Here is a 27,693-nt window from a genome sequence, read left to right as displayed (position 1 = left end):
TGATGTTGTGTTATTCCAGAACTCATGCACTTGTTCACACTCCTGGACCATGTGTAGGAAAGTTATAGTTTGTTCAGGTTGGCAGAATGTGCAATAGGGAGTAGGAATGGCTTTAGAGACGTATCTCTTCTGAGGCATCCAATATGTCCTATGGCATATGTTGAAGTGGATCTGCTTGTGATTTGGGTTCTTGGAACAGTGGGAAATGTTGTCCCAAACTGTCTCCCAATTAATTACGTTCCCCTCCGAGCACAGCTCTTGCTCCCATTTCTTTACTATTGGGAGTTCTCCTATGGATACTTGCATCAGTTTAGCATAAATCCTGGACACTAATCCTCTCACAGGAGAATCAACAAGCCATTTAATGATTCGGTGCATCTCAAGATGTACCCCCATGGTACTCCATAACATTTTAGGGCTGAGCTTAAGTGAAGATAAAGGAAGAGGATGTCCTAGGGACCTCAAAGCTAGCTCTCAGGTCTTCAAAACTTAACATACCTTCATCATTGAATAACTGGTCTAGAGTATAAATACCTCTGTCACTCCACTGGTTATAAACAAAAGGTTTGTTACCAGACATTAAGTGTATGTTGTGCCAAATTGGGGTGTTCAAATGCCACTTATTGACGTAGCGTAGTTGCTCCTCGTAAAGTTGGTCAATGTGTTGGTGATAATAGGGCCATAGGCTAGCATACACTTTGCAAGGCAAGGTCTTGCAGTCTTAGACTTCCAGTGAGGTGTTGCTCTATTGCTCTGTGTGTGGATGGACCCCTCATCCGTAGATGAGGGGTCCATCCACACTCTGAGGGCCCTTAACTGAAAGGCTCTGTGGTACACTTTAAGGTTAAGGAGGGCCAGGCTTCCCATGTTTGCAGTACGTTGCAGGGTAGAGTATTTTAGTCTGGGTTGTTTATTATTCCAAATATACTGCTGAATTACGGTATAAAAGTTCTTCTGGAAATTTATAGGTGGGGGTACTTAAGAAATTCACACGAGTAACTGTGTTCATTTTAGTTGGATTAAACAAACGAGGTATGTCACAGGAATAAGCTAAAATGGAAAATGATGGGAGACAGATTTTTTTTTTATAAACTTTGAACAGAGCCAGGCCACTGTAGCCGTTTCCCCTGTGCTTCCAGTCTTAATGCTAAGCTAAGCTAATTGTCTCCTGGCTGTAGCTTCATATTCAGCATACAGACACGAGAGTTTCAATCTTCTAATCTCACTCTCAACAAGAAAGCACCTGGTTCCCAAAATGTTGAACTATTCAACATAGCAAACCATAGAAGAAAACCAAATGAGATTACTGCAGAGAGCCAACTGTAACCTGGTTACGTACCTGCATGTGAACACACTGACTTTCATGTTGCATGAGTGCTACACAGCTGATTACACCATGTAGAACTGGAAACACACATTGACTACATAAAATAAAGCAGCAGGCAAAACATACAGTCATTGTGTGATTGCGTTCAACAGCCTAGGGCTAAAGGACCATGACGATCTCAAATCATACAGTAACAATTAGATAAGACAATCTGTTAATGCTCTGAGTACCCACTTCCAGATCTATAAAGCCGATTTGGTCTTTGTCTGGAAGCGTCTGATTCGGAAAGGTGAAAGGTCATAGGAGGGCACTTCTCCCAGGCTGAGTTCACACAGGAGCTTGCCAATGATTGGTCCAAACTTGAAGCCGTGACCTGGAGAAGAGAATCAGAAAAGGCTTTATTGCCACAGTAAACTTGGTGCATACATAGACAAACAAACATATTCAACATAAATAAGATATAAACAATAAAATAAAAACATACAAAATAGTTGTTAAGCATAAAAAAATGAGGCCAAATGGGTTAAGTGCAGAATGCATAAAATATATAGTACAATGGGCAGATGTATAGTCTAGGATGAAGGTTGGTGCAAAGTGTAGTGACAATGGATGGGGTGAATGTCAGTGGGGGACCGAGCCTTGTACACCTGAGGCCTGTTTCAGAAAGCAGGTTTAGTGAAAACCCTGAGATGAGGGAAACTCTGGGTTCTCTGTTTCAGAAAGGGAGGTTAATCAAAGCTGAGAGAGAGGGGTAACTCCAGCCCGTTTCAGAAAGAGAGGTTTTGAGAGTCGGTTACTATGGTAACTGAGCCTGTTAACCTAACCTGTTCGGGAACAAGTTTTCTTCAATAAACCTTGAGTTTCTCCTCCCTCTGACACAGCGCTCTTTCATTTCCTCATTCATTCATTCAGTCTGTATCAGGAGCATGCTGAATTACTATAGGCCCCGACTATAGATGCATTTTCATTTCCAGATAACTACCTATTTGAGAGATATCGTTTTTCTTAACAGTCCATCAGATATGTAAGCTTATATAACCTTATCCGTCCTCATATCACTAACATCAGCCATCGTGGACATGCTCTACATCCCAGCAGATTATTAAGATAATTTTTTATTAAAATAACATAAGATCATTTTTTACAAACGGCAGTTTTCTTTACAACATTGGTGATGTGTAACATATTAGTAAAGCTACTGTATAGCAAAGCGCCGTCAGAAGAGTGTGACTTGCTCCGAAACATTTTTTAAACGTTTTTGTAGTGTTCCCTGGGCACAAACCAGTAAGAGCCATTCAAAAGGAGTTCCACAGTATTGCAGGTGAATGATGTAAACCCTTTGAAATAAAAGATATGAATTATAATTCTGTTAATGGTGGTGCTGCAGCCTCAGAATAGGATTAGTAGGACTAGGACTTTTCCGCCCGCAGGATTGCACCTAAATGAAATAGATTTTAGGTTCAATTCCATTTCACCAGTAATGTTATACTTATGATTAAATATGAAATTAATACACTATATTGCAACTTACGCATTTACTCTAGCAGCAAATTCTCTCTCTTTTGCAGCAGCCGCTTGTTGCTTGTTGCTTTTTTAACGAAATATATGTTCAAACTCGCTGTTTGTGCGCATGAGTATTTCCGTCGACCAGTTTGTTTGTGGTTGTTACCATGGTGAATCGTAGTATCATGGCTCCATTCATGCTGCCTTTTTATAGTGGTGGTGCACGCGCTTAACTCTGAGTGAACCTACTCGGAGTTGACTGAACCAACTCAAATCAACTGTTCTGGAACCGAAAACTCAGAGTTTCTCATCTCAGGGTAAATCAACTCAGAGTTCAGGGTTAGACTCAGAGTTTGTTAAACCTTCTACCTGAAACGGGTCCCAGGGATACACCAATGTTTTTTAGGCCAAAGACCCCTTAAACTAAAAGTGAAGAGCTGGGACCCTTTCTACATATTGTATTACATTGAGTTGTGTATTACACTGGGCCTAATAACGTGTAGGGTGGCCTGAAGCCTTTAAACAAACCTTTTTATGGTCCATACAATACTAAGCTACTATTTAGATATTCATATATAATAATGTTTTAATGTGGAAGGGTACCGTAGTGGCTACCTTTCCTCCTGCCAGTGAGTGTATCATCAATGTTGTTGTATTTTACAAATATGTTGGATTCATGTTTATGTATATTTTGAGACATCTATTAATTTTGGGGGAAAAAAACTTTTAACAATAATTTGGCGGCCCCCCTGCAGTGACTCTTGAGGACCCCCCCCCAGGGGTGGCGGACCCCCTGTTGAAGATCACTGCTCTACAAGGCAGCAGCCAGCCTAACTGGATGATTTAAATACTGTAATTGACATGAGTTAATAATACATACAGTATAAGAGTAGTTATTTATATCATTATTTGGCTACAAAGATGGCTGTATGCACTATATGTTACAGACATTTTCACAATTATCATTTTAATGTATGACACACTGTAGGTTTCAGGTTTGCCACATACACTGTTTATCCCTTCATATAGACTTTACACAGATCCCTTAAACCGTGTCGGAGGAATCAGCGCCCTAATGTGAGCATATCCACGCCCTGCACCTGGTAGTTAGCCTATGAATAGCCTGCGTCTCTGGGCGTGTGTCTGCGCCAGGCGATGGGTTTGAGTCCCCATGTGAATGAATACATAAGAGTAAAGCTGTTGATGTCGATGCCTGTCACTGAGCATCTATTCACTTCAGTGAACTGGGACCAAATGCTAAATTAAGGGGGATGTGTCCTTTCTCTGTGTAATGGCTTCATGTGCTCAAACCCAGGAGTAAGATGAGGGAGTGTCTATTTTCTAAATGCAGCAGTCTGACGCAATGTCCTTGTTGCTAAGGTCTGAGAGGTAAATTGTGAATGTCAACAGGGCTTGAGGAATGCAGCACTGCCATCTGACAAAGGTCTCCGAGCTCCTGTGGATTCTGCCAGGCTTTGAAGTCATAAAAGCTTGGCTCTGACAGTTTTGGCCACGTGAATTTTCATCTCGCCTGAGAAAGAGAACGGAAAACCTCAATAGATGGCCAAGCCCACAGGGTGACTTTGTAGCCATGGCAACCCCCCCAGTACTTGCTTTAAAGCACTTGTGTCGGGCTTTGATGACAAATGCACGTAGTGAAGGAGGGGGAGTAAGGCAACACATCTTTTTCTGTATTAGGGAGAAGCCCTGTGAACCTCTCCAATACGGCTCTCAGGGCCAGATGTACGTACATTTGCAAATGTAGCGTTATCAGCGCCATGGACAACCCGCAGAAAGCGCACGCTGTGATACTTCAGCTTACGTTGTATTTACCAAACCTGCAGTTCATCGGGTAATCAGCGCCTTTCTCTGCCCACTATACCATAAATTGCATCGTAGCAAAGCATTAAGTACTGGTGCTATGATACAGCTGAGTGCAGACTGCGATATTCCTACTGCTGATGCCAATATTTGTAATGTAGCGAGGAGTTTAACAACTGCTGGAATGGAATGTGAATGCTGAGTCGGAAATTCAATGTCATCTTTGATTTCTTCCAGTAACTGTAATACTGCTGCTTAATCTGTAACGCTTAATCATTTTGTGTGGCAAAAATCTTTTTCTTGCTCGGATTACTGCTGCCATCTCACCAGGAGGCATAGGCTATGCGAGGAAACCCACTTGCGGCTTGTTTACACCTGCTTTTAAGAGGCGGAGAATTTTCACGGCAAAATAGGGGCACGCTTTCACAGGCAGTTTTTGTACATACAATATAACGTACAACGAATAAATAATTAGGCGCACTTTACTTTTCCCCTCCCATCTCTTTATGGGAAACTCCCACTTTCTCCTTGACCCTCCCGTGAATGTATATGCATGACACGGAAAAGCGCAATTTGCCATTTTCAGTTCCCGCGACAGGCAGTATGCGCTTCTACCTCAGTGCAGACTGTTTGTACATACCTCGCCACGCTTTTACGCGCACGTTTGTGCCTGACGTGGGCACAAAAGCGTTAGTACATCTGGCCCTGAGTGTCTTTACTGCTGCTGGACAATGAGCACAAATACTTCAGATCATCATTAACACTGACTAATAAACAGAATAAACTCTGGAGACATTATGATAAGAGCATAATGCAACATTCATGTCATCTGAAAGTTATCGTAATTACCAGTTTCTGACTTAAATGGTGGTCGTCATCATCCTTACTAGGTACAATTGCCACTGTTCATCATACCAACTGCTATAATTATTATGAATTATATTTATCCATATCTGTATCTGTGTTTCTGTCCCAATCCAAGTCATAATTGCATTGGAAAACTTGGAGCTTAATAATGCGGAAGTGCTTTTAAATGAAAAAGCTAACAAACATGGATGCCTAACCCCAGGGGGTGGAATTGACAAATTACATTTACTGTTGTTACTGTAAAAAAAAATGTTTATGTACTTGTACTTAAGTACTTTTTTTGTTTCAAGTATTAAGACATTTCAAGTCACAGCTGTTACTGAGAAATATAAATTTGTATCCACAAGAAACGCAGGCCCCTTGTTTACTCGTATGCTTCTTGGATACTCATCAGTGGATGTTACAGCTAGTTTTCTACACACGGCCACCTGCTTTACTGCAGGGGAATGTAGCAAATACATGAAACTAGTAACTAAAGCTGTGAGATTAATGTAGCGGAGTAAAAAGTACAATATTTCTCTCCAAAATGTAGCGGAGTAGAAATTTATATGAAAAGAAAAGAACAAGTACCTCAACATTTGTACTTAAGTACAGTACTCTGTGAGTAAATGTACTTAGTTACATTCCACCACTGCTGGTGTGCCCCTCATGCTCCACATCCTTTTTTTCCACTTTTTGGATCACGAAAAAGTGGAAAAAGGTTTATTCTCTCCTTTCATATCACATGCCTATGCATATACATCACCCAACAGCACAAATAGCCATAGTGGCAGTGCATGCCGCACCCTCCATTAAACAAAATAGCCTTACTTTGTTCATAATGCACTTGTGCATTTGGTGTGAAAACAGGGTGGTGTAAACATTCTTTAGCTTCACTGCTCGTAAGGCTGTAAGAAAGCAAAATCATTAGTATGTAATTCATTTGACCAAGAGTTTTGCATTATGGGTCTTTAGATTTATAGTCCCTTTATCCCAGCGAGCTTCTCTGAAAGCAGGAAATTGTGAGCAGGATATTAATTACAGATATAATTAGTAAAGGACATGACTGCATGAAGAGATGGAAAAGTGCCAGGAGACAATGGAAGTAACTGTAGGAGAGGAGAGGTGGAGCCATGTTAATTAGAGAAGAACACGAGTGGAGACCCAGAGAACAGGTGCTTTCACCTTTCACAATGGACGAGACATCTCATTAAAAGTTAAGGATCTATGTCCCTGAATGCATTGGTGTATCCAGCTGGACTGGAGCTCTGAACACTCAGTGTGTGAACACATGCGCATATCTTCTTTCTTTTTTTTTTTTTTTTTTCACCTTCTAATGGATAAGACAGCTCAGATATGAAAGTGGAGAGAGAAGGGAAGACAGGAAACCATCACAGGTCGGACTCAAACCCTGGACCTGCTGCACTGAGGAATACATCTCTATATTGTGGGCCTGCTCTACCAACTGAGCTAACCAGCCACATGTGCATATCTTTGTATACTGTGTTTAATTGCTAACGTTTTTCAGTTAATAATAAATTGTGTTGACGTAACTTCCATCAACACTGAAAGCTTGCTAGTAACTGTTGATGGTGGAGGACACTTAAAAAATAGGAAAAGGAAAAAATGCAAACATTTCAAAACTAGGAGAAATTTGCCCTAAAAGACACTGGATGCCGTTCTGTCCTCTGGTTGTCTGAGGCATGGCTTGGGGTCCAGTGACCACCAGGGGCCTCATAAACAATTACAAATGTGACATCCTCTTTTTTTCTATGTTCCAGAAAAGGTTCAGTTTACTGTAAACAGATACTGTTTAAGGAACAGCCTGACATTGCCATCTTACCCAGAGTTAGATGAGATGATAATATCAGTTTCATCTCTGACAGAGGTCAGGAACATTTTTGGTCTAGCTAAGCAAAATATGACACAGCTTTTTATTGTGATGCGTTTATCACTTCTTAAATCAGCAAGGTTCACATGTAATCCAGAGCTCTAACCTGACAACCACACACGAGGAGACAGGAACTTTGAGATGATGCATTCAGTCAATACATCCAGCAGTTGTTGGAACTGCTTCTGAAACATAAATGCCTGGATTTTACATTTCTGTTTGCAGACATGTTGAATCAAAAAGAAAGGGTGAAATGGCAAATGGAGTTGTTGGATTTTGTAGTTTCCTGCCTCTGGCCTTTGTGAAAATATAGGATAATCCTGTCCTGGGAATATAGATGGTTTGTTACACAGAACCATCTGAGAAGCAATCACTGGAAACTGTTGGAAAAGGGCAGGCACTTTAAAAAAAATACCTAAAAGATTATTGGATGAACCATCTGTCTATCAAACTCTTGCCAAAGCCAGTTGAAAGAAGAGCAAAAACATCTTTCCCATGGAGAAAAGCCTCCAGTGTTGTTCTTTGCTCTTCTTTCAATGAAGAAATACTCTCCACGTCTGATAGAACTGATGTTAATGCATCTATGCTAACCTCTTTCGGAGCCGCCATTGTTGTTTTGAACGAACAGTCGCCCAGCACACACACCTAAACCACACTCATAGCTCTCAGTACGCTGACTGGTCCAGTCGATTCTGGTCTGGACACAAACACATTACTCGAAGGCTAGTCTCGCACTGTCAGACCTTTCTCCACAGCGCTGTGGAGAAGGGACTGGCTAGTCCACACAGCATTCTGGGATTGGAGAAAAACGTGCTCTGCTTTTTTGGCATTTCTTTAAACCAATCACAATCGTCTCAGGTTGCACTAAGCGCCAGACAGAGCCACGGTGCCGCTGCAAAATAGCCTCGGGAAGGAACTTGTTTTGGTGGAACGTGTACGTTCAAAAGATGTTTTAGTTGTGCAACAGAAAACTCAGATTGGACAGATAGTCTAGCTAGCTGTCTGGATTTACCCTGCTGAGATCTGAGGAGCAGTTAACCATAGTCCTCACAAATCCCCCGGAGTTTAGAACGCCAACACAGAGAAAGAGGAAGGGGTCGGACATCTGGCGGAATTTCCGGTGGCACCGGAACAATCCCAGAAATTAAACATCGTCGATATAGACTACTTTAAGGCTGACAAGATGGATTTTTGTGTAATATGTCATAATCGTCTGTAAGGTAACAGATTTGGACGCTCGCCGCCACAATCAGCGGTTGGAGCTGCACCAGTGGCTGTGGCACACAGCTCATAGAGGTTTACTTTAAAACCCTTAGTGCCTGATTGCCACAATTTGCGTCAATAATTGTACTCCCTTCTTTAAGTCATAACTCAGTCAAATTTGAACACACAATTAATTCTGTGTGACTTTTACTGAATCTGAGGATTTCCGAGGTTGATATTATACACTAACCAATCCATCGCAAATGTCCATAAATACGCCTAGACGTCATAGAAAAAAGACACTCCTTTTAACTCCAGAGAAGTTTTTTCTTCAGTATCAAAGTTATCCAGTGATGTTGTCTGTACACCCACAAACAGGAACTGCTGATGGCTAATTCAGCATACTTTTATGATGCACGTTTGACAAAATGTAAACGTATATAGGCACACACACACACACACACACACACACACACACACACACACACACACACACACACACACACACACACACACACACACACACACACACACACACACACACACACAGCTAACTCACTGTATACATGGCAACATTTATTTCCTGTCAACATCCATGTCTTCATAAAAGGCCAAAAAAAATTTGTTTAGTTTAACAAAGTTTAATCTGATACATTGCTTGAGGGACAAGGGTTGTGTAATAGTTACTGACTTTAGTTGGTGTTTAATTTAAGGTTATGCCATGGCTTTACTGGACTCACTTTAGGATTGGTCAGCTCAAAAACACACACACACACACACACACACACACACACACACACACACACACACACACACACACACACACCTCGGTGCTGCTCACTGAGCACTGGGCCACTTGGCTCTGCGCTCCTCTTGGGTGAGGAGAGAACAAGTGATGCTGATTCATTTGGCTGCTGCTGCTGTTTGTGTGCTGGCACTCATCAGCACACATCTGCTGTACATGGTGCCAGATACACTACTTTCTGCTCTTTAACTTGTTGAGCTGTTGACATTTTTTATTTAGACACTGACAATTCTGACGCTGACAGTGTAGTATGTCGTTATGACGGTGTCGAAAGATTATTTTTGGTTGCATTTTCGGCCTTTATTGACAGGAATGAGGGGGAGAGAGAGCGGGTGACATGCAGCAAAGGGCCGCAGGTCGGACTCGAACCCGGCCGCTGCGGTAAAGACTAAGCCTTAGTACATGGGGCGCACTCTCAACCAGGTGAGCTACCAGGACTACCCAAAGCATTTAGCCTTTAATAAATGATTGAAAAGATAAGTGCGTCATACAGTTCTCTCATGATGCTCCTCGGGGCCGGCTCTGCTGCTGACCATGTGCTTCACACGTGTCCAGTGTGTTTGTATGTTTTGTTCAAGGTAAACATCAGTATTTACTCAGAGCTGCTTGCTTTCCTTAAAATACAAATCCCAATTCCCCGGAATGGGGAAACTTAGATATTTTCCACCTGGACCCTAATTTCCCATGTTTTTGTGTCTACTAATGGAATTTTTTTTGAAATTGGTCCAGTATTAAGCGAGAGTCCTGCAGCAGGCAGCCGCAAAACTGGCTGCAATGTAATCCTATGGGCAGTGCCTGAATTGGCCCAAAAAGGTGCCAGTACTCTAATTCCGCAGTTGCATGACATGATCATTGCATGTGTCATGGATATATTTATATTTAGACGCATATCTTGGTAATATATCACTTCAAATGTATTTTGCATTTCATTATGCAAAATGTGGTAAAGTGCTGTCAATCTGACAATTGTGATTTCCATTGGATCAGAGTACTGTCATTTGGCTGCCTGTTCTGCCAATCTTCCCAGCCCTTGTCACATGACCAATTCATGTTTCCATGATTTTTTTTAAATGGCAGACTGAGCCTGAAGAAAATGTGCATTGTGTTTGGATATACAGTACAATTTGTTTAAAATGAAAATAAGTGAAACTTTTAATGAATGTGATGTTTTATTTAGCAGAATCACATGATGTTCTATCCTATCCAATATTTCTAAGCAGATTTTCTATGCTGTATTCTGATAAAATGCCTCTCTCCCGTGGGCCCCTCCTGACTGATTATTGGTCCCCCTGGGCCACCCCACTTAAAAAATCCTGGAATCGCCCCTGGGTGTGATACAATTAACTTAAAGAACTGGATTTACAACCTTTTAAAATGTAAATGACCATCCAAATCTAGACTACATAAAATGTAGGCTCCAACACTACAGTGATGAAAGATTAGGCTGTGATAAGGTGTAAAGCTCCTTTTGCATAAAAACATGCAACTGATTAAGACGCAGACATTAAAAGAGCTTCTTATTGCATAAGTGTTGCAGGGGTGGAGAAGATTAATTGAAAGTGGTTTGGAGCGAGCGCTCGCGTATTGCTCCAGCGGAGTCAGCAGCTGCACGCGCCCAGGAGATGAGAAGCAGAGCGCATATAGGGAAATACTGTTGTCCTGTTGTGCACGCTCTCGACTTCTTTTACAATCCTCTTATCAAAGTGTTTTTCTGCCACCAACGCACCCGGCTCCGCTTCACCCGCCATATAAGCGTCGCAGCTTGCTGGTCTAGTGAGAAGGATTTGGTGATCATTAGTGTTGGGCATCAGTTTGATTTTAACAATTCTGATTTCAATTAGGCCTGTCACGATAAAAATCTTTGCTGGACGATAAATTGTCCCAGAAATTATTGCAATAAACGATAATATTGTCGTTCCGAGACCATTTTCATCTAATATAATGATAATGGCATAATAATGCAGGTACACCATTTCAAAGATCAATACACTTGTATTTCTAAAGAATATTTAACACTGTAATGGAAGACATTTTAAATATCCACAATATGTCTTTGATCTCCTTTAGCATGTCGTCTTTTACGCTGTTGTACAGTTGTGGAATTGCCGTTTGTGACACGTATGTTCTCCCAGGCAATTCGTACTGGCTGTCAAACGTTTGCAGCATTCCTCGAGTGTCTGTGCAATAGACTACAGACTCTGTACTACATTTAACAATTATTTATTAAACACTAAATATTAAATTTAAATAATATTATCGCGGCCTGAAAAATTATCGAGCTAATTTTTTTTATTGTGCGATTAATTGATTTATTGACTATCGCGACAGGCCTAATTTCAATTCTGATTCTTATTGATTCCGATTTTCGATTCTTTGTGGGGTGGAGTAAAACAGGTCAAGTGCTTATTTCACAAATAAAAGGGACATTTTTATTTTAAATGTTTTACCTATTTTTTTCAATGTAAAGTAAAGCCCCACTAGAGCGTCGCTTACTGTGCTCCATGGCTGCAACACAACAAGCGCCTGGAAGTATGGTGGCCACTAGGGAAACCAAAAATTACGCGTGTTAAAGGTGCAATATGTAATCCTGACAGCTGGTGTTTAAAATAGTTACTGCAGTACAAATTCAAAATACTGGAGAAAGTCGTCTACCCCGCCCCCTCCTCGAAGTTTACGGAGGTCTCCAGGCTGAGACCACAGCATCCATAGTCTCGTTTTGCCAGACCCTCCTCCAAAGCACGCTGAAGGAGCATCCACAACAATGTTGATAGATGCTAGTCTCACATAGCCAGACATTACTTCACAGCACAGCGGAGTAGCTAACGTTAGATGCTGGCTATATTGTTATTGAAGCCCGTGCTCACGCAGAGCTCTGTACCCAACGGACAGACACACTTCCTGGGCTTAGAATTAGCTATGGTAGAAACCGCTAAATATAACACTACTTGCCATCCTCTCCACCTGACTGAACCCACTTTATTGGCTTAGAATTACGGCAACAATCGCTAAACACACTGCAAACTCATGGTCCTGACTTCCCGATTTACAGCCCCCCCTCTCTTGGCTTAAAATAATTTACCGTTGTCGGCTAAGGCCGCTGAACAGGTTACACGTTGTAAACAGCCGTGGCTGCTTGCCTGGTCCTACAGTAACGTTAGCAGGGTTAGCATGGCGGCGTTAGCCAGGACCAGTCAGAATTACTTTACTGGATGTGTCTCAATTTGTTTTAGCTATACTGTATAATTCAATGCGAGTACACAAATGTTGAAATGAAATAAAATGTCCGTCCCTTTTAGCTCTGATAAATTAGCCTGAAGCTAATGCTTACCTGTTCAGGAGGAAATTAGCCAACTCGGCGTCCTTTTGAATTTATGTTTAAGCTAATCTCCCTCTTCTCACCTTAACCTACCCGGATGTAGGTAAATGCGGAAATGCTTTTGTCATGTCACGTCTGATGAACAATACGTTAGTGGGAGTGAGAAACACAAGGCATTGTGAGGTCTTAACATCACAGAGCATTTCATGTTACTACAGGGGGAGGGACAGGCTGCGGCTGGAAATTGGAAGAAGGATGTGAAATAGTTTTAACATGACTTTAAAATCGACATCCACCAAGCCAAAATGCTTATATTATCATTAGTTAGCTTGTTGTTGTTTCCTATCTGAGTCGCGAGTTATAGGCGCTTAGGAGCTTCATGGAGACAGCTAAAGTTAATGTTAGCTGCCCTACATCATTTCGGCTGTTCTTTCTACCATGATGCTGTTGTGCTAACCGAGCACCATTAGCCTTTAAAACAGAGCAGCTTCAATACACTTGTTAGATAATGGTTCATTACAGACTTCTCAGTTGATTTGTGTTTGTCGCTGTGTGCTAGTTAGGCCTGCACGATTCGGCGAAAAATATGAATCACGATTCTCTGCCACGATTTTGCCATGACAAAACAAAACAAATTGGCAGTACCAAACATAATTTTTTTTTGGCACCTATAGCACATTGCGCATCACCACAAGCCTTTAAACATAGAGGCGTCAATGAATAAAGAAAATAAAGTACATACTGGCCATTTAAGTACAGTAGGCTACCAAAAATAGTGAAATATAACACACTGAACTAAATATGGCCCTGATACAGGCTCTATCTGAACTCCTTGAACATGTTTTTACATAATTAAAAACATGTTAATATCAATGTCAAATGCTTTCAATATATTAATTGAAGGAGAGAAAAAAGAGGAAAAAAAATCGAAGTCATTTAAAAATTAAATCGTGAACAGGGGTGAATCGAGATCGAGATTTTATAACGATTTATCGTGCAGGCCTAGTGCTAGTAGTGGAAAATGATAGTAAACAGAGAGTGGCGTGTCGGAAATGCAATGCGCCGTGACGTAGATTCCCTTCAAGGCCAGGCTGATGTTGGACAGAATGTGTAACAACAACCACATTCTTATAGTGGCATTGATAATGCATTAGCCTGAGTAGTGTAGTACATATTAATAACAGGCTGCATTTGAGCATTAAATATTCGAATATTATTTGAATCTTTAAAAAAATTAATTTGAATGGTATTATAGAGGAAGATTGACAGCTCTAGTGTACATTATCTGTTACACACCAGCATGTTACCATTGGCATAGAGAGCATGCTCCAATTGCATTTAGCAAAAAGCACCTGTATGCCTGGTTCAGCCTCACAGAGCTTTTAGCATGGCTGTACACCCTTAGTCTGCTTTATGTGACTGTACAGCTCTGATACAGCATCTTCATAATTGTTCCAAATACAAATACATTCTCACAGCTGGAAGGCTGCTGGCTTCAGCGGTTACTAGGCTACAGCTTCTACTAATAGCTAGAGGTGCTCAATGGTGTTTTAAGCCCCCAACGTCTCCTTCCAGGCAGCGCTGCAACCGTTGACTTCAAGGCACCTTAACCCGAACCATTGCCTAATCCTAGTGCCTTCCAGGCAGGGGCTTAAAACACTGATAAACGGGTGGTAGAAATCTCCCCCCTCAAAAAATATGAAAGCCAACCCACTTCCCACAAAGAGGTAAAAAATAACAATCCAGGGGGCTCAAAACATGTATATATATCCTTCTTAGGGCTGCGTTTCCCAAAAAGTTGAATCTGTCTCAACTTTATTACAGTATTGAATGACAAACAAAAGAAAAAACAAATATTTGAATCCGAAAATTGACAATCAAACACCTACGCAACAAATCAATATCCGTATAGTCTGATAATAGGATTCAGCCCTACTTCTTACCAGTCTGCTTCTGACTTTAGCTCTGCTTTTAACACCCCCCTCCTCCCCCATAGACTGGTGTCCAAACTGTCTGACATTGGAATACCACACTCCACCTGCCTCTGGATTAAGGACTTTCTGACAGACCGCACTCAGAGGGTAAGAGTGGGCCCCATACATCTACGGCCCTCAACCTCAGCACTGGTTCACACAGGGCTGCTTGCTGAGTCCCCTGCTCTATACCCTCTACACCCACGACTGCACCCCTGCTCACCACAGCAATACCTTCACAAAATTTGACTGATGACACCACCGTAGTGGGGCTCATCATGAGGGGGGATGAGTCCGACTACAGAGACGAGGTGGAGCGATTGGCAGGTGTGGTGCAGAGTTAACAACTTGCTCCTCAACACATCAAAAAACAAAAGGAGCTAATCGTAGACTTCAGGAGGAAGAAAACGGACATCCAGCCGCTGCTCATAGGCGGGACCTGTGTAGAGAGGACCTGACCTTGGTCGCCCACACCATTGAGCTAGTGAAGAAGGCCCAGCAGAGACTCTATTTCCTGAGAGTTCTCTATCGCTGTTCAATTGAGAGCATCATGTCATACTGCCTCTGTGTGTGGTTTCCAAGCTGCACTGTGGCACAGAGGAAAAAGCTCCAGGGGGTCACAAAGGCAGCACAGAAAATCATTGGCTGCCCTCTCCCCTCCCTAGAAGAACTTCACAGCTCCCGTTGCCTCAAAAAGGCCAAAACCATCCTACAGGACTCATCACACCCCGGTCACACACTGTTCAAACTACTGCCGTCAGGCAGGAGATACAGGTCCATGAAATTGAGAACAAACAGACTACAAAACAGCTTTCATCCAAAAGCTATAAGTGCATTTAAGTATAGTTCCCACCACTGATCTATGTCAATAGGGCTATGTGCAATTTTTAAATGTGGATGCCTGTATGGGTGTGTCTCCTATGTGTTTTTAGCATTAATATGTATGCAGTAGTAGCATTCTTTATTTATGTATTTATTTAGGCATATATTACCTCATAGATGTTTGGCACTTGACAAGGATTGCACTTAATTTCGTTGTATCTGTTACAATGACAATAAAGATATTCTATTCTATCTATGTTTTCCAAGGATTTCAGACACAGGAAATGAAGTGTTTTGACGCTCAAAAGGTTTTTGGGGGAGGACCCCCAGACCCCCTGGTTATAATGTGTCCCCCCTAATGTTGAAACAAAACCTACAACCTTGCTTAGTTCCCATACTGACAAAGTTTGACATGTTTACTTCCCCAAAATATGTATAAACAGTAGTTATGTGTTGTCTGGCAAGTGGCTATGTTAAAAGTGGGATACTGGTAATACACCCTAACAGACATATGGCCTGTCAAAGATGATCCCTTGCATTGATTTAATAGATTTCTGTCATTTAGTTGGAGATGTTTTTTAAGTGTATTGTGCTGTACCTGAGAATCCTGCTCCAAACACAATGTTGCTGTAGACAGGGTGGCAGTCCAGCACAAAATGATGGTCAGGCGTTTGCTGCAAAAACAACAAAACATGAAGAGATTAAAAAAAGGTCCAAAATAAAAATGAGATGGTCCAGATTATAGAAGAAACAGATTCACTCTGACCAAGCTGCCAGTCTGGAATCTTGCTTACAAACCTGTTGGTTTGAAAAGTATGAACTGCAGGGTTTTTCCTGCATAGAAGAATTTTTGGTGCCCCCAAAAAGAGGTTTTAGCCAGCCCCAAAGGAAAATCACCAGCACCAAAATGACAAGAATTGAGAATAAAAATAGCAAAAGGCCCATTCTGAGCCAGGAAAAACCCTGAACTGTGGAGGTGCTTCTGCGTTAAATCTACGCTGTGGCTACGTACGTAGGTATGTGGAGATACCGACCCTACGCCGTAGCCTGACGTGCACCTCTCGAAAAATGTTACAATATGTCACAGCGACACACAGCCGTGGCTTGGTAGCGTTGCATTTCCCCCGACTCAATTCCTGGTTCTCCTTCTCCATAAACAACATGAAATCAAGGAGAGGGTTAACTTTTCCTGCTACAGCTGTCCCACCTTGGTCAGACAGCACAGGGGAGACCACTTTGGCTGTTTTCGAAGTCGCGTTTATTTTCCCGATTGTTTGTTTAAATAACACACATATCCATTATAAGATTAACTGGAACCTGTGGTTGTCTGCCTTTTCGGAGTTATAAAGCTCCACAAGAGATTGCGGGAGTAACGTAACAAGCTCACTGACCAGGCTGTCACTCACACACACTGGCCACGGAGCAGGCAGATGTGAGGGAGAGCAGCGACTGACATGAGATAAAGTAATTAAGAAATAAATTATAACATGTATAAACATTCAATTTTATATATTTGTATTTCACATAAATAAAGACATTTTTCAGCATCTTATAAAGTAAACAAACTAAATATGCAAAGCTCAACAAGTTATATTTTTCATTTGCAATAGTGATGGGAGTTCTTTTTTTGCAGTAGGCAGTGTGTAGTAGGCGATTTCGAAAACGGACCTTGTTTCTCTCACTATGACTCTAGAGTCGCTACTCGCTCCAAAGCTAATTGCCGTCACTCTCTCTACCACACACTCCCAAACACACACATGCCGGCCCTGCTATTCTCTTAAAGAGATTGACGCACACACCAACACACAAATATAAACTTCAGGCCACTTATGTAGGCTACGGAGAAAGCAATGCGTGGAGCCTCCGCAGAACCATACATTTGGCTTTAGAAGCGCAGAGCTGAGATGGAATCTCACAGACACTGACTCTTTAGCCCAATGCTCTTGTCTGATAAAAGCAATGCAGATTGTGGACATTTAGTCAAGAGTGCTGCAGCCTTCTTTCTCCCGCCCCATCATTCCACTATATGGAGACATGAATAGTGAACTAAGCAAGTGCAGATTGTCCTCAAAACAGATTTGACAAGGACAGACATGCTCCCTCTCTACTCCTGTCAAAGTCTTTGTGGAAAATGTGTTAACTGGATGAAAGAGTCCATCGTAGAATATATAATGCCCCCTGACAAAAGGCAACATTTTACCGAAACATTAGAGAGACATGTAATTTAACTGTCTGTCATCAGTGGTAAGGGAAAAAAACACTTGCTGTTAAGTGAGAAAAGAGCGTGACTGTCAGGATATTCAGGGGCATTGGACAAGGTCGCAGAAATGTTTTTCCTTTAGCTTCAGTTTGTGATCATCGTGGTGAAATCTGCCTCGCTGTGTTGCCGGAGGGCAGAGGCAACACACACACACACACACACACACACACACACACACACACACACACACACACACACACACACACAACCAGCCTAAACAGAATCTATTACCTGAGAATGGCATTCGAGTAATATTCAGCAATACATTAACTACAGCCAGTAAGCAAGGTGTACACTTCATATTAACAGTTTAAAGTTTAATAATAAACTTAAACACATTATTGTGCAACTATTTGATATTAATGAATGTCCGTTTCATTCAAGCCATTGCCAAATGAGTTAATACAAAGCTATTTAGCTCCACAAAACTCTCTCTGTATTTCTCAGTATGGCTATGTTTAGAAGATTGTGTCGTCTGTCGACATTCACACACAGAAACTTAAGTGAAGATAATGACCTCTTCTGAATAGTCCATGTTTTTTTAATCCTCCGTGTCCTCTTTGGCTACAAGCAACTGTGTGGAGGAGGGGTGGGGGTGGTGCGCAATCACGGAAGGCTTATATCATGTGGATGCGCTGACACTGTTGTTGTCATTACCTAGAATTCCTCATGGGGGAGACAGAAACTACTCACTATAGCTTTAACTGTGTTGTTGATGATGCAGTCCTGTTACTGGCTGGTGAAATCCATTCACCATTCCAAAAGGACCGTGTCCAGGATCTGTGCTAAACTAGGCTAGCGGTGGGTGCGTCAGACAGAGTTACGACACGCACGGAGATGAGAAGGATATATATGGATTTATCTAACTCTGGGGGATACGGTGAATAAGCTAAGGTCCCAATAAGTTGGCGTGTTCCTTATCAGTTTATTAGTACACCGCTTGTTTTTGTACAAAACTGCATTGTGCCCAGCACTCAAGCTACAATCTACGAACTCACTGTCTGGAAGGCAATCATCTTGGCATGAAGTCATCTTGCAAAAACAACTGGACAGAAGTCTGGAGAAGTCATTCTTTTTCAAGTAAAAGGAAGGACTGGAGGATGCGGGCATCAATCCCGCTACCTCTCGCATGCTAAGCGAGCACTCTACCATTTGAGCTAATCACCCAATTAGGGTCCCTGTTACCTGACGTCACTATATTAATGCACGTTCCACAATTAAAGTAAATTATCCTTAACTGTAATATAGTGAAAAAACATAAATAGCGTACCTGTATCGTAGCAATAAAATCATGAATCAGATTTAGAAGGTAAAAGATAAGTTTAAAGTAACAGGAAATTGTTTTCTAACACGTTACCTTGAGTGAAGAATCGGCTCTGGATGAAGAGGGGTCCGGTGTGTCGCAAAATTATGTTAGCATTACCTATCCTATCCGGTAATAAATTTAACTGAAAGTGTTTTGGAATTTTTCACCACACCTAACGCAATGATGTCGCCAAAATATTATTATTAGCACTAAAAAACACAACAAACGTCATCTTCAATGTAACAGTTATACCCTTTGTGTCTACAAACACTAAATAAAACACTAAAACAGTGGACCCAACCGCTAACTTTGCACAGGTAGTCAAGCTATCTTAAGAGGGTACAGGTGTTGCTAGCAGTAGCATAGACTAGCTACTCCTGTTAAGAACATGAAAATGTACTTCCTTTGAGTCGGATTTGAACAAGCGACCTAAGGACGTCTTACGTTTACACTCTACAGTCCTCCGCTCTACCAACTGAGCTATCGAAGGGGATAAATGGGTTCTAACAGAACCCAAAAAACTATCTCACTTTCATTATCGACAAATTAACAATCACAAAGGTCGGATGTTTTTCGAGACAATTCGTTGTCGTGCAGCCTAAAATGAAGCGATTTGATTTGCTTACTAGGGATTTCCCGGGGACATTCTAAAACGCTTAACGTGAAAAAGCTTAACGTGGTTTAATGTACCTAAACAACGATCAATGATCACCACAGGTCTCATGGCCATATCTTGTCATGAACACTTAAGCCTGTCAAAAAAAACTAAACTGAAATCCAACACACTGATCATTTAGCTATTCTTAGTCTCAGCAGTAATGGAGTTAAAACAGCCTGGTCTCACTGAATTCCGTAAAATGGGCACGGACTGGTAACAGCTCATTCCGTGGTGGTGGTACGGAATGTGTGAAAATTCCGTGTGGCCACCACGGAAAACAATGCCAATGTAAAGTCAATGAGAAGATGACGTAGCACGGTAGTGAGTATGTAAGGCCCGAATTCCGCATAAGGAGGTTGGTTGAGGTGATGGATGGGTAAAACACAGGACTTTCACCCAAGAGAGCGGAGTTCGTGTCCCGCGTGTGGCGTTTGTCAGTTGTGTTTTATTTTTTAGTTTTTTTAAGCATGTCCCGCGTGTGGCACGGAACCGTAAGCCCACCCACGACCTTTTCCTGAACCCAACCGCTCCGTTCTTCTCGCGTGTCACGTAAGCCCGTGTTTCTTTTTCGGCGATCCGTGTTAATTTCACGGAATTCTTCCGTGGGCCCATCACGGAATTTGGCGATCCGTTGGCGATCCGTGTTCATTTAACGGAATTATTCCGTGGCAGTTTAACGGATTTTGTTGCAATTCAGTGAAACGGATTTTGAGTTAAGGGCCCGTGTTCATTTCACGGAATTCTGTGAGATCAGGTTGGTTAAAACCTTACAGATTCAAAAGGGATTTTTGCACATTAAATGTCATGGCAATCTGGTCATTTTGCACAACAGGTAAAGGTTAAGGGGCGACTAAAATTCCCCTCTGGGGACCATTGATATCCACAGCAAATTTCAAGAGTTCTTTAGGGCTGTCAATCAAATAAAATATTTAGTCGCGATTAATGAAATGATTGTCCCTAGTCAACTTGCAATGAATCGCAAATTAATCACAAATTTTTTGTCTGTTCTAAACGTACAAACTTAACACTTAAAGTTTCTTACAAAGCTTCTGAACAGCCACACAGGTGTTATCAGTTATTCCGGCTGATTAGACTCTGCTCAGGTTGAAGGTGGGCAGGAGCTTTGATGGGAACTTATTATGTCAAAATTTCTTTCTACCAATAACAATGATAAAGTTGTCATTTGTTCCGCCCTCACAGGTTAAGCAGTGCTAACAGGAGACTCAGAAAGATGTCAGTCAATCAGTCTAGACACCCCCACACAGTCCAATCAGCCTGAATAACTGATAACACCTGTATGGGTGTTCAGGGTCTGTACAATCTCTATCCATTACACTGCTCTTAAAAAAGACTCATCACTTTTAAAGAACAGCCAGGAGAAGTGTTTTCATTCAACCTAAATTGATTGAAAATGACTGGTGTGTTAACTGCATGCCAAATTAATCAGAGCACACAAGGCCACATGACCAGTTGCTGACAAGCATTAAAAGGCTATTTTTTAAACGGAGTCCGACCATAGACTGTATATACAGAAAACACATAAAAACACACCAGGGCTACATTCACTTCCAGCTAACTCCACGGAGAACAATGAGCGCAGAACAGCATCACCGATCTGTTTGTACTGAATATTCTCTGTCTAACCTGTTTGTAGCTGGTAGGCTAACAACGTAATCTTCCAGACCTCCAGACTCTCTTAGTTTTGGTTATCGTATTATTTGTAAATAAAAACTCTTTTACTTAAAAACTTCCTCAATTATAGTAATTATTTATTATTAATATGTTGCTGGTAATAGGGTTAAGAAATTATTTTTGTTGTGGCCGTAACAATATTTAACACAATAACTGAAGAATGATTTTACAAATGATTTGGATTGAGGACTGAGTGTGAAAGCGGCACAAATGTAATTTTGAATAAATGATTATTGTATATTGTTGCAAATTTCTAGATAAGGTGCTTCTGATAACAGACATACAGTTGTAATTATTAGAAAAGTTTAAAAAGTAAGAGCAAACCAAGGGGGTAAGCCTGCGTCCACAGAGCGTAGCTCCTATGGCGCCATTTTGATGCTAACAAGTGAGCACCCGGGGGGAAATTCTCCGCCTCTTAAAAGCAGGTCTAAACCAGCCGCAATCGAGTTTCCTCGTAGACCTTTATGCCGCTGGTGAAATGGCAACAGTAATTTGAGCAAGACGAAGACATAGGCGAGGCTGAAAATATTTTCAACACAAGAATCACACTTTGTCAGTGAACACAACATCATTTAGCGTTACAGATTAAGCAGCCATGCAATATTAGAGTTACTGGAAGAAATCAAAGATGAAATTGAATCTCCCACTCAGCGTTCACATCCCATTCCAGCAGTTGTTAAACTCCTCGCTACATTACAAATACTGGCATCAGGATCATTTCAAAGAGTCATAGCATCAGCAGTGGGAATATCGCAGTCTGCACTCAGCCATATCATAGCACCAGTACCGCTTTGCTACAGCGCAATTTACGGTATAGTGGGCGGAGAAAGACGCTGATTGCCTGATGGGTGTCATGGTTGATAAATACTACGCAAAATGTGGAAGCATATCGTGTGCGCTATTACCGAACTCGCATAAACAGTCGCAGCGCAAACTGCGCTAGTGTTAGTAAATTAGGCCCTCTGTCTCTGTAAGATTCTGTAGCACAGCTACCAGAAGACTTACAACTTTCAGACAGGTTGTTTACGCCACATCTACGTCTTCAAGCTCAGTTGGAGGCTGCGCAGTAACGCTCAGCGCTCACCATAAAAGTGCTTCTAATAGCCTTCACTGGTCTCCTTAGAAATCAACGGGATCTGTTGGTCCATTTCTTTTAATGTCTATGGAGCAAACTCTGTGTTACCTTTGGAGTGAAAAGGGACCAAACTCTTTTCACACAAAACACTTTGGGGATCATTGCTAACAACATACTACCCATTAGTAGCAACGTTTTAATGTAGCAGGTATTTACTGAGACTGAAGATGTAAATGAAGCTAGCCTCAGTTGATCTGTTTTGCATAAAGTGTTGCTCAGTGCTATTTTGACACGTGTTGTGCATGTCTGTAAAGTTAAGGACTGAAAAGCAAGGGATTTCTGCTGCAGAACTGAAGAGATAACACTTTTGGAACTGTCATCTATATATTCTTCCTGTAACAAGACAGCCATATGCAATGACATAGTTACCAGCCTGATGCTCAAGTGATTGACATAAAAAAGCCTCCTGGAGTTCTGGAGCCAGTTCATGTTCCATACTGTGCTTTATGTATCCTTTAGATAAATGTATCATTAAAGGTGCAATATGTAATATATTTACTGTATTAAATCCAAAAATGACCATAATATTTCATCAGAGATTAAGGAAACATGAAATACTATCTTTTCTTCAATGCTATAGCCAGTATTTTCTCCTTTAGAAATTTCCGTTCCGTGACGGAATATCTGTTTGTGTTATGGCCTGTGTGTTGGTACTGCCTATTTTGACAGCCGGGCCGGGTTTCCAGATATACCTGTAAAAACGTAAACCCAGCGCGCTACAGCTGTAGTACAGCCATGGAAGCAGCAAACAAACAAACCAGATCAATAAAGATAGATTCATTCTACCCAACCTAAAAAAAAACAGGGTAAATATTGGAGATGTATTTGAAAGATGGAGACAGTTTAGAGCCCAGAGGACACTGAGTTGGCTAATTTCCTCCTGAACAGGTAAGCATTAGCTTCAGGCTAATTTATCACAGCTACTAGGGACAGGCATTTCAACATCCGTGTACTCACATTGAATTATATAGAGTACATGCAAATACAACTGAGACACAGTCAGGGAAGTGATCCCGACTGTTCCTAGCTAACGACACCATACTAACACTGTCTAGACAATCATAGCAGACAAACGCAGCCTATTCCCCCGGATCTTTTCCAGGTTAGGATCTAACGTCACCCAACCTTACGGCGCCGCAATGAGTCACACAATGGCTGACAGTTCAGGCAATTTCAGCTTGCTGTCCTAGAAATATCCACATGATTGATAAAAAAAATGACTGTCCAATGAAAGCTTTATTGTTAGACTTAAGGTCCATTTAAAACATACAACACAATTAAAAAGGACACAAATTGAAGAAAACAGCTATACCATTGTTCCCACATAGGTGAATGGTATCGCACAGCACTGATCCTAAAGCCACCTACACATGATGACAGCACTGATCCTTAGGACAGCCCTGATCCTTAGGACAGCACTGATCCTTAGGGCAGCACTGATCCTTAGGACAGCACTGATCCTTAGGACAGCACTGATCCTTAGGGCAGCACTGATCCTTAGGGCAGCACTGATCCTTAGGGCAGCACTGATCCTTAGGGCAGCACTGATCCTTAGGGCAGCACTGATCCTTAGGACAGCACTGATCCTTAGGGCAGCACTGATCCTTAGGGCAGCACTGATCCTTAGGACAGCACTGATCCTTAGGGCAGCACTGATCCTTAGGGCAGCACTGATCCTTAGGGCCGCACTGATGCTTAGGACAGCACTGATCTTTAAGACAGTACTGATCCTTAAGACAGCACTGATCCTTAGGACAGCACTGATCCTTAGGACAGCACTGATCCTTAGGACAACACTGATCCTTAGGACAGCACTGATCCGTAGGACAGCACTGATCCTTAGGGCAGAACTGATCCTTAGGACAGCACTGATCCTTAGGGCAGAACTGATCCTTAGGACAGCACTGATCCTTAGGACAGCACTGATCCTTAGGGCAGCACTGATCCTTAGGACAGCACTGATCCTTAGGAAAGCACTGATCCTTAGGGCAGCACTGATCCTTAGGGCAGCACTGATCCTTAGGAAAGCACTGATCCTTAGGGCAGCACTGATCCTTAGGGCAGCACTGATCCTTAGGACAGCACTGATGCTTAGGGCAGCACTGATCCTAAGGGCAGCACTGATGCTTAGGACAGCACTGATCCTTAGGACAGCACTGATGCTTAGGGCAGCACTGATCCTAAGGGCAGCACTGATCCTTAGGACAGTTGTAAAATGACGGAGTTACAAGAAGCATTCAGACGACCGATAAATTTATACATCAGATTCCTCAGCAAAGCAGAGAATGTATTGACCCCAGCAAGACAAAATGTTTGAGAAACAGCTGACAGTTGTTATTCCATTTTACTGCCAAAAGGGTAATAAAAACTGACTTCTGTTGATTGATTTGATCTATTGTGCTTTATAGTTCTTACTTTTCATCATAGTGATAATGAGTCCAATCATAGATCAAATATGACAGTTGTCTTGTCCTATACTGCCACAGCAACACTAAAGTACTACAGCTACATGTGCATTAAGAACTGAAGCAGATATTTAAAAAGCAAGGCAAAAGTTACTTTCCCTTGTAACTAATTAATTTTATGTGCAGTCATTGATAAAGTAATTCAATGACTTTTGAGAGAAGTAACTAGTAACTGTAACTAATTACTAATTGTCAGCAACACTGGCGATGACCCTCCGATGTTTTTGCTGCTGTCTTGGTCAGGACTCCCTTGTTAAAGCCATTCTGAATCTCCATGGGAATATTCCTGGTAAAATAAAAGGTTAAATAAAATAACAATATGAAGATGTATTCAAATTATCTTCCTTCTGAGACTTCAATCTCAACACTTTGATGGGAGGATGACCATTATGAAGAGTGTTCATACTTTACATTGTTTTTATTTCGCTCATGGACACACACAAATTTTAACATCGAACCATAAATTATTTTTGCTATATAACATTACATATCCAAGATCAGAAAGGAGCTGGCTGCAGCCCCTTTTCTTAGATAATACAACAAACAGAAATAGATAGACTGTCAGTTAACAGCTGATTTTACATAGAAAAGAGAGAGAGAGAAAACCAAAAAATGAAAAGAAAATAATAATAACTGCATTTATATGGTGCGTTACTAGTCTTAACGACTACTCAAAGTGCTCTTATATATTACAGGCACCATTCACAAACATTCATACACTGTGGCCTAGGCAGCCATATAAGGTATACTTCAGGGTTTGAACCCTAATAATAATAATAATAATAATAATAATACTGACCGTATACAGGCAGCTCTCCACCACAGCGGGTTCTGGGACCAGGCCAGGTAAACAGCGGGCGATGTAACGCTGGAGGATGTCAATATCAGACCGGTCTGTCTGCCTGTCCCTCTGGTCTGGGTCTGTCTCAGCGCCCGCATGGTAGCATATCTTCACACAGAGTCAGACATCATCAATATTATGTCTATATGAAACACTAAAAGCTTAACCCTGCATACTTTAACACTTGTGTTGTCTTTTACACGTTGTTGTGGTTTTTTTTTCTCAACATTCTGGTCACTTTTTTCAACATTTTTATAGTCTTTCTGACGTTTTGTCATTTTTTCCCCTGACGTTTTTAATGTTTTGGGTGGTTTTTTTGTACGTTTTTGGAGCTTTTTCCAACGTTTTTGACATTTTCAGCCGGTGTTTTTGAAGGTATTTTTTAAATTTTTTTGTTGCTTTTCCTTTGTCGTGTTTTTTTTCGATCTCGTGAACCCAATCTCGTGTCTCGTCTTGTGAGCTGGGTGTCTCGTCACACCCCTAATGCAGACACATGGTACACATAGGGCTGGGTATCGTTCAAACATTTTCGATACTGGTACCAATACCATGACTTTGATACCGGTTCCTAAAGGATACTTTTTTCGATAACAATTTTGTAAGACAAAAAGAAATTACAACATTACTGCACAAATCTTAAAAAATTAAATTCAGCTCCTACTACGTGAGCCATCTCTGTGTGTAATGTAGAGATTTTCCTGCGTGTCTCTACAACGTGTAACATTAGCCAGCCAATCACAGACGATATTAGATCTCGGTAGAAGCATGCTGCATGCTTACTGGCTCACTGACGCTGATGAGATTTACTCCTTTGGTATTAGAATTGGGTATTGAATGACAAGGCATTTTTCAATACTGAATACTTTAGAGGCAATTCGGTCGGTGTCTAAAAAGTATTGGTACCCAGCCATATACACATACAGCACATGCCTACTGCAAGTGAAAGAAATACAAATAAATCCAAAATAGGATCCAAAGCCAAATTCCTTCAACAAAACGGTTATTAAATTAAACTAATACTTGTAATTGCCCTCGAATCTGTGCTAAAATGCAAACTATATTTGATGCAGAGCTTCAGTAGCCTGAGTCAGACAAATACCTCTTTCAAAGTACATAAAGCATGCAAGTATTGTATTAAGACAGAATCCCACAGCTCTGTTCATGCAGTGCTGAATGGGGTTATTTTAGTCATCAGTTTCATATAAAGCTAAGTAATAAGGCAGAAAATGACATGTTTCACATGTCTACATCACCTTTTAGTGCTCCTATCGCAAGCTTGAAAGGTAAATGACAAAAGGGGTGACTGTCATACACACACTTCTTGTGTGCTGCTCCTGTCAGCTAGGTCTGACACCCACTGTCTCACCAGAGAACAGAGGCACAGCTAGGAGGCTGGGGAATTAAAAGAGCTGCAGTTTTTATTTTATTCCACAGGATTTTTGTGATTTAGTAAACATTCTGTCAGGTCCATGCGGTAAAAACCAAACCAACGTTCTGCTTCACTGAGGGATCTTTTACAAATTATGTTAACTGGTCCAAACATTGGACATACAGTAGCTGTGGTGACAGTGTCTCAGAGTGAATAATGTGACGTGGCATCACCATCTGTCCACCCCTCTCCTCTATGCATGTGGTCTGCTATTAGGCTGAGAGCTCCTGCTGGCCCGCCATAATGCCCAAAATAGAGATGTGCCATCAGATGACATCAAACCCAGCACAACTCCCACAACTAATCTGATGTTGAGGTAGAACAAATCACATTTTACAGTTGACTTTGCACCAGTGTTTTTATTTCAAAGTGGACCGCAATTGTGCCACCGTGGCAATGT

The 27,693-nt window shown here is 41.5% G+C and overlaps 1 protein-coding gene across 2 annotated transcripts in view; it reads right to left on the bottom strand.

The window, feature by feature from the left end:
- Positions 1-783: 783 nt before the first annotated feature.
- pipox (pipecolic acid oxidase) overlaps positions 784-27,693 on the bottom strand; it is a 79,249-nt gene continuing 52,339 nt past the window's right edge. The window contains exons 6-8 of one of the 2 annotated variants that reach the window (XM_039787296.1): positions 25,823-25,972; positions 16,106-16,181; positions 784-1,700 (exon numbers count right to left, since the gene is read on the bottom strand). In XM_039787296.1, the coding sequence (XP_039643230.1) occupies positions 1,570-1,700; positions 16,106-16,181; positions 25,823-25,972 (357 nt within the window). In that variant the 3' untranslated portion in view covers positions 784-1,569. Of the gene's footprint in view, positions 1,701-16,105; positions 16,182-23,818; positions 25,310-25,822; positions 25,973-27,693 lie in introns of those variants that run through there. The other variant, XM_039787305.1, reaches the window with a different exon arrangement.

The sequence above is a fragment of the Perca fluviatilis genome, chromosome 2 (assembly GCF_010015445.1).
Source record: "Perca fluviatilis chromosome 2, GENO_Pfluv_1.0, whole genome shotgun sequence".
Lineage (NCBI taxonomy): Eukaryota > Metazoa > Chordata > Actinopteri > Perciformes > Percidae > Perca > Perca fluviatilis.
The sequence above is the reverse complement of the archived record's forward strand: the minus strand, read 5'-3'. Positions and strand labels throughout refer to the sequence as shown.